Source organism: Sinocyclocheilus anshuiensis, unplaced genomic scaffold, assembly GCF_001515605.1.
Source record: "Sinocyclocheilus anshuiensis isolate Anshui unplaced genomic scaffold, SAMN03320099.WGS_v1.1 scaffold976, whole genome shotgun sequence".
NCBI classification, from domain to species: domain Eukaryota; kingdom Metazoa; phylum Chordata; class Actinopteri; order Cypriniformes; family Cyprinidae; genus Sinocyclocheilus; species Sinocyclocheilus anshuiensis.
In genome coordinates, this window is record NW_015552538.1 from 1,134,378 (window position 1) to 1,146,844 (window position 12,467).

The window sequence follows — 12,467 nt, forward strand, 5'->3', positions numbered from 1 at the left end:
CTTGTGGAGTTGGAAAGACATTAGGGTGAGTAATTCTAGCTTTCTTCCAAATCTGTTTGTCTAATGAACCTGGCGTTGTATATTACGATTATTGTTGGTTTTTTGACAAAAATTGTTTGTGTTCCTCTTTTGTATGTTGCTTTGGATAAAATTGTCTGCTAAATGCATAAATGTAAATGACTAATTGATGGCAATATTTTCATTTATGGGTCAAAAATCCTTTTAAAATAGTTGTTTAAAAGTAATATTTTAAGCATTTAATATAAGCATCTATCCAAAGCAACTTGCAGTACTTTGAAATAGGTCATCTTTATCAGTTTGTGCATTCTCTGGGAATCAAAATCAGATCCCATTTCTGTTTGACAGTACAGCACATGGTAACATCATGTAGTAAGTGCACTGCTCTTGAAGCTTTAATAAGCTTTAATGTTGAGCAGGTTTGGTCCCCCCAAAAGTCCTAGCACAATTTGAACTCTAATCAGATATCCTTGAGGACAAAATACATACCAATAATCCTGCAAAGTTGTAGCGTCCTTGCTCCAATACTGGACATTTCTAGTAACCCTAAAGCCCTTGATTAGTTTAATTAAAGTTGGAGCTGAACTCTGCAGGATTGGACACGTCTGATCCATCATATATAGTGTGCTGAAAGAGCGGCATGTTTGCTTGGAAGTTATTCTGTGACTCCTGCTATCGTCACTAAGCGTTTCCATTTCAGTCTACTCAGAATAGTTCTCTAATCGTTCCCTGGGGATGTTTGCAGTGGCACTTAGCAGTCCACAGTTGACAGCAGAATGAATAATGGTCCAGTTATCCAGACACCATTAATGTTTTAATAATTTTCAAAGACAGATAAGTATATTACACACATGAGTGCTGTCTGAATGTTTCATCCAAATGGCACCTAAAATTCAGATGACTAGTCTCTCTTATTTATTGCTTCCCCTCTCTATTTCCATCTTTCTTTCTGGCTCTCCATCCATTTCAGGTCGGAGCCGGAAGCAAGACCGCTGTCAGCGCGAAGACTTGTACCCTCTAGTGGAGTCCGAGCCCTGTCCGTGTGAGGAATTTGTTTCTCAGCCGTATGGTAATTGGTCCTCTTGTATCCTATCGGAGACCCCTGCGCAAGGATCCCTCCAGGGATGGAGCGGTCGGCGAGAGGTGCATGACTGCGGTCACGGATTACGTTATCGTGCCGTGGCCTGTCTGGACCACGAAGCCCACCTGGTTAGCCCAGACCTCTGCAGTGAATCAGGTTTGTCTACTCATTTCCATCTCCTTTTCCTCTCTCTCAGTAAAGAGACAAGTAATTTGTCCTCCGCTGGGAAAGCAAGCAGTCATTAGTCAAATAGGAAGCTGTGGGGTGCCCTGAACTGTCAGTGTAAATTAGACGGAGGTCTCAGCATCGGCACCAGGTGTTTCCGCTAACGTTGTTGGCGTGATGTTGAATGGCAGGGGCTCGGCCGCTCTGATTGCTCGACATGCTCTTTCACAGGTCTGGTGGAAGAGGTCTGCCACATACCCTGCCCTCTGGACTGCAAACTGAGCGACTGGTCGCCGTGGTCGGCCTGCAGCGCCTCCTGTGGCAGCGGGCTGAAAATCAGGTCCAAATGGCTACGGGAGAAGCCGTTCAACGGCGGGCGGCCATGCCCCAAACTAGACCTGAAGAATCAGGTGAGATGTGCGGTCCCAATAGGGAAATAGTATCTCTGTGGGCTTCCACTGCCATATGGTGGATCATCAGTGAGAAGCGAGTAATGAGAATCATTAGGGTCTATGATCGCAGGCATCATGATTCAGATAATCGCTCATGTAAACTGTTTCATTTAGGGCCTTTAACACATCCATTTTTATTGAACGCCTGAAATATCCCCAACGGAATATATTTAAGCCGCCTAGAGATACATTTTGCATTTTCAGCATGGTTAACATTCAACTCATTACCATTTCACCGGTTAATGCATGCCTCTTCATTAAGTGCAGTTTACTGAACGTTCTTCAGCCTCGAAGCTAAAATATGAACAAACACAATCTCCTCATCCTTTAAATAGTTTGTCTCTCACAAAGGTGCTAACAAGTGTCCCTTTAAATACTCTTCCTGATTGCTGTATATTTGTGCTCTTTGCTGAAAAACATGCCCATTAGTGCAGACTGTCTTTTTGTGACCTCTCCTCTTTTCGCTGTCAGCTAGTTAGGACAGTTTGTACAAGTGTTATGTTAAACGCTGTTGCTTGAGCATGTGCAACACTGCCAGTCCTTATCTCGCTAAAGTACACATATGGCTCGCATATTGTTCAATCTTGGTGATAGAAATGCTTATTTGGTCAATAATTATGTGCTTTATGCATGAGTAAGGGCATTGTTTGAGTCTGAATTAGACGTAACCGCATCTGCAAAAAATTAAAGAATAGCATAAAGAAGGTACATTCGTCTATGAGTACATTTGCGACAGCTTGCTCCCAGATGGGCCTCGCTTTAAAGGGAAATTATATTATAAATGTGCTGTGTGTGCTGGAATGGGCTGTAGAGGACACACTGGTTTCTAGAGGTCAGTATGCAGATGAGGCAGTGTGCGTGAAAAATATTCAAATGCATTCTTTTGCTGCTGTGTGTACAGATGGTTAAGTGCCTACTAACAACTTTTATGGACCCACTGTTTAACAGGACTCCAAATACCCCTTCGCTAAAGGCAGAGTTTGCCTTGGCTAATGCCCCCTCCAATATTTTGGGGAGATGAACTCTCACTGTTAACATTTTGCAAACGACCGCTCTGTGGTCTTGGCAGAGAGGCTGTGCAGCTGGCGGTTTTTGAAGCAGCCCACTCTGCAAAGGTGTGGAGATTGAGATTTCTTCATACGTATAGTAGAAAGTCACCACCAAAGCCACAGTGGATTTGTGTGTGTGAATGTGTTTGAGTTTGAGAGAGACCCTGATGAAAATTGTGTTGCTCTGAGGATGCCCTTTTATAGCTCAGAAGACTTAATGGAGTTCTCAGAAGGGTTTGATGGGAAATGTTGGCGTTAATATTGAAATCTCTGAATTTTGAATGCAGTGTTTGGTATCTTGGTATATCTGAACACATTTATTGGTTGGATCTATTCTGATTATGAAACTTTAGAGAAGACTACATTTTTTCTTTATGCTTTCATGCATTTGGCAGAAGCTTTTATGCAAAGTGACACAGCATTCAATATAAAATTGTATCAGTTAATGCCTTCCTTGGGAATCAAACCCATGACCTTGGTGTTGCAGCACAACTCTCCATTTGCTCTTTATCTGAATAGTGATGCATCAAAATGAAAATTTGTCCAACATTGAAACTTCAGGATATTCAGGCTGAAACTGAAAATGCTGACCATTTTAAACGAGCCTTTTGAAACAGAGGGTTTAGAGATATTTCCACTTTCCATGTGGTACATGACATTTATCGTTTTAAATAGCCTTTCACTATTTGTGGCATCCACATGCTATGTGTGCACAAAATTATTACTATCATTATAAATGAATCAGTATTAATGTGATCATTTTAATGCACAACTGGGAAGCTTTAATTATGCTACTGTAGACTTCTAGACAATTTATCCACAAGACTCAGTGAAGTGCACACCTCAACAGCTGCATACATCACCTTTATTGCCCTCATATATCATCTATCATTATTCGGCGTTTACATTAAATGTAATTAAACTGGCATTGTTTCATGTCTGTTTTTGTCTTTGTAAATTATTGTTTTAATAAGATCTTAAAGTAGCAGTTTTTCTTTTCAGATGTTCAGCCCATTGTCCATCTCCAGCAGTGAGATTTTTTACCAAAAATGTTTGATGGATAAAATGTTGTACATCCCTAAATCCAATCACTGTCTGGAACATTGACTGACAAACTTTTTGACCTCCAAATGTGATAATCACATTTTGTGCTTAATATTAAAGACGAGCAATTTATAAATGTTAACATTTATTATCATTTTATGTGTCTGTGATGAGTGGGGGTGGGGCCGAGAGCCGTGGGAACGGAGTGAGACCGGTGAGTGGTGGAGGTGTCGCTCATTATCAATTACTCCACCGGCCTCGCTCCGTTCCCACGGCTCTCGGTCCGGTTCCCGGACACACTGCCGCTTGGTCTTCTACTGGCTGAGAGGCTCTCACTCGCGGTGCCATGCGATGGTATTGGACATCATTGGTGGATGGCCCACCACTCCTCCGCCTCCTGGCGGACGGCGATGGCTCCTCCTATTGAGGGCAGCCGGCAGCGAGTCCCCCGTTCCCTGCTCCTCCCCAATCATGGCGGATGGCAGCAGGCTCCGGCCTCCTGGTGAACGGGGCCGACTCCTCCGCTCCCTCTCGGACGGCAGCCACCCCTCCTCGACCCAGGAGCGCGTCAACGAGCTCTCCGTCCCACATCGTCTTCCATAGTTCCAGCACCACCGCCTCAGGCAGCCACCGGCGGTCCCTCCGCTTGTTCCTGCTGCCCGACCTCCTCAGCACCGCGATCCCTCTCAGCAGCGAGGGCTCTCTGACAGCGTGTCCCTCCTTCCTCCCGGGTTTCGGCACCAATGTAACAACGTTTGTAGATCCGGGAAGAAGAAGGCGGGAACCGGCGAACATTTAAGATTTTAATAAAATAACCAAACACAAAATGAAAGTAAAGTGGCAGCCCCTCGCGGACGACTGCCGCACACAAAACACAAAATAAAGTCCAGGCCTGGTCCTCTCTCGTCTTTCACTGTCGTCACTCCTCCTTTTATCCTTCCGGAGCTCCTCCATGGGACTCGAGGCCGGTGAGTGGTGCAGGTGACGCTCATTATCAATTACTCCACCGGCCTCGCTCCGTTCCCACGGCTCTTGGCCCCGCCCCCACTCGTCACAGTGTCATACGTTTATTTTATTCTCTGATTCCTAGGGATTTTTCTATTCTAAGGGCTGGAGAGTAAGAAAAGCAGAGTGAATGTCTTTGTGTTGAAGCTACTGGTCCAAGATCAATCGAAAACCTTATTAGTGCAGTTTATGGTTCGGAGCGGCATGCTCAAAGCATTCAAAGTGTAATTCAAGACTGGCAAACATTTTCCTAAAAAATCTGGTTCTGCACTATCAACACTTTAATTGACATTTCAGTATTGACACATCAAATTAATGTGATTTGCAGCCGATCAGATCACATGTCTGGAGTGGGCTTTAATGTTGGATTCTCTTTAAGTAAATCGTTTGGAACAGGACTAGGTAAGGAAACTTTGTTAACACGCCACGTTCCTTGTGAGCTTTGGCTTGTTATGTGTCTTTGATAATCTGTCTCTGGCTGTCTGGCCCCTACCTTTAACAAGCAATCCTCACTTTCCCCAGTGCAGCTTTCTGCTGTGAGTCAAAGAGCAGGGCAGTGCTCTGCATTCATTCATTATTTAGGCTTTCAGGTATTACAGGTTCGGAGAGGCCTGTCACAATCACTAGATTGTTCCAGCTCCCTTTCGGACTAGTAAACAGCTGACCAGAGCTGTCTTTCCACCACTTATCTATTGATGGGCTGTCTGACATGCTCACCCTATAAGGACATAACACGGGTGTAGGGCTGCAGCGCCTTCTTCCTGTCACCCATAGCTTTTAGTGAGAACCCAACACTCTAGTTTTCCTTTCTCCTTCCTGAGAGGATAACTTATTTAAACAGTGTTACAGCTTACCACACGTCAATCGAAGAGCATTCCATCTCATTATCCCGATAAATACTGATGATTCTGACCATCTTTGCCCTGTGATTGTCTGCCATCAGCCGTGCCAAATGGGAGACGGGATGATGCGCAACCTTCTCCAGATGTTTCCTCTTGCACCATTCCCCACAGTGAGTCACTCGACAAGAGATGAGATTGATATTCTTATCTCGCCTCCTCATGCTGTACAGATGATCAGCCACTGTGACGGAAGCGGGAGGAGGTTGTGCATGAAAGGATTGTGCACATCCCTATGCTGTGTCTTACTATTGATCTGTAAATTGAACCGTGCAGGAACTGGCTACATTAGTGCCACATGCTCCTGATTCTGAAAAACCACCTTAAACAAGAGTCTGATGGGTTTAGCTATTGTTTTATAGGGATGCCATCATGTGTTAAAGGGATAGTTCACCCAAAAAGGAAAATTCTGTCATTAATTACACACCCTCATGTCGTTCATTCATTTTTTTAAACACAAATTAAGATATTTGTGATGAAATTCGAGAGCTTTCTGACCCTCCATAGACAGCAATGCAACTGAAATGTTCCCAGGCCCAGAAACGTATTAAGGACATTGTTAAAATAGTCCATGTGACATTAGTTCATGAGAGTACCACGGAATGCATCGTGGTACTCTCACAAATGGCGGCAGACGGTGACGCGGAGAAGAAGAATTGTTGAATAAAGTCGTTGTTTTTGTTTTCTTTGTGCAAAAAAAGTATTCTCGTAGCTTCATAAAATTATGGTTTAACCACTGATGTCACATGGACTATTTTAATGATGTCTTTACTATCTTTCTGGGCCTTGAACGTGGTAGTTACGTTGCTGTCTATGCAGGGTCAGAAAGCTCTCACATTTCACCAAAAATATCTTAATTTGTGTTCTGAAGATGAACAAATGTCTTACGGGTTTGGAACAACATGAGGGTGAGTAATTAATAAGAGAATTGTCATTTTTGGGTGAACTATCATTTTAACTCGCATGTTACTTTAAACACATTCTTTTCATGGAACACAAAATAAGTTATTTAGCAGAATGTACAGGCTTCTCTTTTCGAATTAATGAAAGTAGATGCACTTTTGAACATAAGCTCCTAGAAGGAAGGATGGATGGATATTTAGTTGGTTGTCTCTGGAATTTATTGTAGATTATCACATGAAGTGGTTTTGGAAGCTTTAGTACTCAAACACTCTCTGTTTAGTCATTGGCTGACTATGCAGCTAGACAGCTGTCTTTGGTTTCGAACAGCATTTTCATCAGTTTGTTTAGACACTTGAGCAAGATTTGAGTGCACTTCTGTAACATTGATATTTCCTTGCTCCACTTCTAAATAACTCCTTGTACTTCATTACAGTGCCATGCATAGCAGTATGAACCTCGTAAATATGACTTGTACTCATTTGTGTGAAATAGTCCATGTTTCTGAATCGTTAGTGACAAGTAATTTTCTGGCTCTTATTTAATGTGTAGGATCCTCATTACTAAGTGTGGGAAATAGTGATGTTTCTATCAGATGCAACAGATGCAGTCCTCCTCAGGGCTGGTGCAGTCTCCGCCGCAGTTTGAAGTCTGTTTTACCCGCAGTGGAGGGCTCCGTGCTAGATTCGCTGTGTAAAGAACATTCTTCTTGCCCACCTCCAGAGCTGGGTGCCATATGGTAGCCATCATGTGCACTGAGGCAGACTGTTCTGCTGATGAGATGAGCCTGTGTTCAGCAGGCTTGCATAATTTAACAACCTCTGTAAATCTGTGCTTAGAAACCAATCTCCCTATAAAGCATTTCTGCCTCTCCCACAGCTTCTAAATGAAGCACGTCTTTAGCTCAGAAGTAGACTTTTAGAAACCATCTTGTCATGCTTTTGTATGCTGTGACTGCTCTGCAAGATTACATGCACTACAGCGTAGGGAAACATGATGAAAGGTTGTTAAACCTCACAAAGACATTATACTTCTGTGCGCACAGATTTTTAAAAAATCATATTACAGCATGTTACAATTAGAATTAGATTTGTTTACAAAGCTACCTATTGTTGGCAACCTGGTACAGTGCTTAACGTTCATGTTCTTAATATATTGAATTGTGGTGCTTATGCAGATAATCATCTGTGTGTTTTGTGTTGTCCTTCTCTCTAATTTACAATACATATAAATAGTAGTAAAACTGAAACTTGAAATTAAACAATTTTCACAGAGATATATATATTTTGATGTCATAAAAACATCCTTGGTGAGCAAAAGAGTATTTAAAACAAACACTTTTGAACAGTAGTGTAGATAAATTATTTAATATTGTAATGACCCGGCAGTGAGCGCTAGCAGCCAGGTGCATTATGGGTATTTGTTTAGAGTTGATTTATGTGTTAATTAAGCAAGATGGTTGGGTTTTTGCGTTAGCAATGTTATGTGTGTTTATGTTCAAGTTAGTTCGGGTGGGTTTGGTTCATTTACTGCCTTGTTATAAAAAGTGTGGCTGTCACCGTCATGGAGAGAGATGTGTACGGGAGGGACTTGGCGATATGGCCTTATTTGTGTAAGTTCTTATTCTGTGTTTAGAATAAGAGGAGAAAGATGACAGTACTGTGTTCTGCTGGTTTGTTCTGTCTGTGCTTCTGCTCACGAAAACGCTCAGGGTCGTGCGGTGCATGGGACGCAAGTGTTCGCACTTTCAACTAACCAAATTAAAAGTGTCGATGTGTAGTCGCTAGCACCCTGCTAGCAATTAGCTTAGCAGAGGTTTAGTAGCCTAGCTTAGGTCCGGTTAGCCCCACGTTCTATAGAAAAACTGTGCGTTGTTACAATATTATTGTACTGAATATATTATAATGTGGTAGACATTTACTGATGACATTAAATTCAGAATTAAAACTTGTTTTGATGACTTGTTTTGATCTTTTGACAGTATTGAACTTTGTGTACAGAAATAAGTCTGTATAAATGGGAATACATGGATGTAATTTGTTAATTAATTAATGTAATTATGGCGTGCTGTAGAACTTGTTTGACTAATGAAATCCCTCTGTTGTTTTGTTTTGACTGTTGAATTAGTTTGAGTTACAATTCAGTAAATTAATCTTTCTGTAATTCCATTTTAATACTCAGCATCCTGTCTTTTGTGGCCAATTCTATTCAAATTCATACTCATAAAATAAAAGGAACCCAATCGTTAAAATCTGAATTTTGTCCAAAGCTGACAGAAATCATCTCATAAGTAGAGTTTTTTGTAAAATGTCTGTGATAAGTTGTCTATTGTAGCATTACAGTGAATCTTAAGTCTGTTATAGTGGCTCTCCTGAAGTCTTACCCTTGGTGTGATTGGGGGTTCATATAAAGGAAGGCTCTCGAGACTGACCGGTTAAAAGTGTGTGACATTTTCTTTTGTTAACTGGAAACAAGAGTGGAAATAAGCAGACGAAAGCTGCTCTCCCCCTCACTGCCGCCTCCATAATTGGTGCAGAGTTCAGCCACTTTCAGATGATGATATGTGTCACAGTTTTCAAGTGCATTTCGGGCAAAATATGTTGCTGCTCGCCGGTTATGGCCATAACTGCAGTGCTCTGCCCCCATGCTGAAACAATCACAGCTTCCTTTATTGAATACAACAAAATCAATATGTTTTTCATTTAGGCTTTGCGTGTATATCTGGCATTTCCAACTGTGGGAAAATGTACTGTATTTGTGCCGAATGACTGGGCGAAAGAGATGTTATGCTTTGATACTCCCTGTCAAGTTGTTGACTTGGAGGTTTGTTTAGCAGAGAGGTCTTTGGAGATTGATGTTTTGATTTGGGCAAAAACTGCTTCACTTCATTAATGAGCGGCCCACAGTGTTTCTCCACATCTCTCTCACACACTCTCTCAAATGTGTTTGATGCCAGAGGAGCTGTTATTTATCCTATGAGCTTGAATTGCGCTTGGACTCATTTATAATCAGAGAACATTTCAACAAGAGGAGGCGTAAAAGGGTGAAAGATTCCTTGCTCGCAGTGACAATTATATTTATCGCCACACAGCCAAGGCAGGTGGAATTTGTTTCTGTGATTTTTCGCACCAAGGAGCTTTGTAATAAATGTACAAAGCAATCAGTTTGCATTTCCATCATCTCAGTGGCACTGTAAAAGTAATCCAAACAACTTCAGTAGTTTATGTCTTCTGAAGCAATTTGATCAGGGCACAGCAATGACGTCAAACCTCTGGAGTTCATGATGTTAAGTCATGTGACCTGGGTGTAGAATGGTGTGAAATTGAAAAATTGAGAAAATATTTGTGAACAATCCATTAATACAGACACCAGAATCCGCTCCAATCTACAGCAGGTTGAGAAGATGAGTAAAAGTTGTAAAACTCATGTGGTCGGTGTTCGCACTCTTGTTCCTCCTCTGATAATCTTCTGCATCACACAGTCATTCTGAATATGCATATTGTTTGGTCCCTGGTGGTGTGGTGCTCAGTTTGCTCTTGGAGTCTTTCCAGCTTTGTGAAAGTCCTCCTGCAGTCTAGATGGCCTGGAGCGTTTAGCTATGTTACAAAGGTTAGCCATCACTTTATCAACTAATTAGAATAACGAAACGAGAACTGCGTGATGATATAAATAATAAATGCTCACTTGTCATCTGAAAGCCATGGAATCCCCTTGTTGGAAAAAGAGGTCAGAAATGTAACTTTTAGCGTTAATCCAATGAAAGCTTTTGTTATTAGAATGAATAGCTGCTTAGCGTTTGAATCTGCAATGAATCAAGGACTAATATAGAGGTATGAGAGGTATTAATTGTCGCTTAAAAATGTGTGTGTATGTATGGAGTCTCTTAAATGATTGAATTAGCAGTAAAATAAAAACTCCTCCAGTTTCAGCGCACTTATTGCATTGAGAACGGGACAGAATTGAGACGGTGGTTGTGAATAATCTGCCACACTGAAATGATTCCTGTCAAGACCAATTTTGTTTGTGTCTGATCATTCAGTGGAGTTTAAAGGAATCATTCATCATTACTCACCCTCATTTAGTTACAGACACTTATGACAAAAAGATTACATGATTATGGATCATGTGGAGATTTGTTTAAGTATTTGCCTGCCAGACGATGATGGCATTTCCTCATTCTACTTAAGCATCTTAAGGAGTTTTTCATTTTCATGTCTTGTCATTGGCTGCCAGCTGGGGGTTTTAAAGGCACTGTTTTCTGTAAAGTTGCTTTGAAATAATGTATGCACTACTGTTCAAAAGTTTGGTGTTGATACAACTTTTTTTGTAATATTTTGAAAGAAATCTTTTATGATCAGACATTTATTTGATTAAAAATACAGTATAACAGTAGTAATGTGAAATATTATTTAAATTTAAAACAACTGTTTTCTATTTTAATATAATTTTAAAATGTCATTTATTCCTGTGATGCAAAGCTGAATTTTCAGCAGCAGTCTTCAGTGTCACCTTCAGCAATCATTTAACATTTCTTTGTATTTCTTATTATTATCAGTGTTAAAAACAGTTGTGCTGCTTGACATTTTTGTGGAAACTGTGGTAAAAAAATTTTCTTTGAGTGCTTTAAAATAACATAAAAAAAACATACTGTCACTTCTGATCGCAATGCATCCTTGTTGAATACAAGTATTAATTTCTTGAGAAAAAAAAATCTTACTGACCCTAAACTTTTGAAAGATTGTATACATTGTGAAAAGTGCGGAACAATTTATAGGCCTACTTGACATAACTGAGCAAAAAATACTATTTTATATGTTTACCCATGCAATAAACCATACAGTGACCAGACTGTCAAGCTCCATAAAACCCACAATAAAAGTAATCAATATTACTCAAGCTATATTTCAACTATTTAAAAGCCATAATACCTTTGTGCAAAGGAACAGGAAGAAATTAAGTTACTCTGTCTGGACTGAAAATCTTGCCATCTGCCATTACTTGTCTCTCACACTTCTACAAAAATCACAGAAGTCACTTTATGGTGAGTAAATGCTGGCGCATTTGTTAAAAAGTTGTCCCATTCCACTGAAGTTTTCTCAGATCTTTTATTGGCAGCTGTCAGATAAAATCACACAGTCTTGGTGTCCTAAAACATTGTTTTAGAGCTTCAGTGTGAGCACACTAGGTCTGCCGGTACATCCTGAAATTTCATCCTTTTATTTTGTCTCCCATTTTTGCCTAGTATCAGCTTTTCAATATCAGAACATCATCTTAAGTGTATTAGAAGCCATCACCGTGGTAGCATTTATCTCCCTGTGTTTCAGTGTATCCCGATTGTTTAGTTTGATTCCAGGGGCCAGGAGACAGTAATGGCCCAATCTGTTTGAAGTTTGAGTCAGGCTGTGACACTTAAAGAGATTTATAGAGTGGAGAGTTGCCTGCCAGGCTTACCACTGCCGTCTCTGCTGCTCGTGTAAATGCTGTTCTCACCTTAGGGCTCTGTGTGTGTGGGGGTGTGCATATATTATATACACTGTGGATGCCCTCAGTGTTTGCTTTGTGCTCTTTAAGCACTGCTTTGACCCACTATGCACGACAATTATATCTCTTTTATAAGTATCTTGTTGTTAATAATATCTTGCAGTATTATATTAAAAAATATATAGTATACTGTCTGTGTCAGACTCTGTTCCGTGTTTTGTGGTTGTTTTCCTCATGTGCCTTCCTTTCACATGTTTAATTTGTCCCAGGTGTTTCCCATGATGTTTCATTGCTCCCAGGTGTGTCTCGTCATCCCCTCCTCCTGTGTGTATAAATAGTGTTCCCTGTGTGTGCTCCAGCGTCCGGTATTGTT

The 12,467-nt window shown here is 40.9% G+C and overlaps 1 protein-coding gene across 1 annotated transcript in view; it reads left to right on the forward strand.

Moving 5' to 3' along the window:
* thsd7ba (thrombospondin, type I, domain containing 7Ba) overlaps positions 1-12,467 on the forward strand; it is a 221,917-nt gene that overhangs the window by 178,417 nt on the left and 31,033 nt on the right. Inside the window, exons 15-16 of the mRNA XM_016454293.1 lie at positions 989-1,255; positions 1,496-1,674. Of these exons, the coding sequence (XP_016309779.1) occupies positions 989-1,255; positions 1,496-1,674 (446 nt within the window). The remainder of the gene's footprint in view (positions 1-988; positions 1,256-1,495; positions 1,675-12,467) is intronic.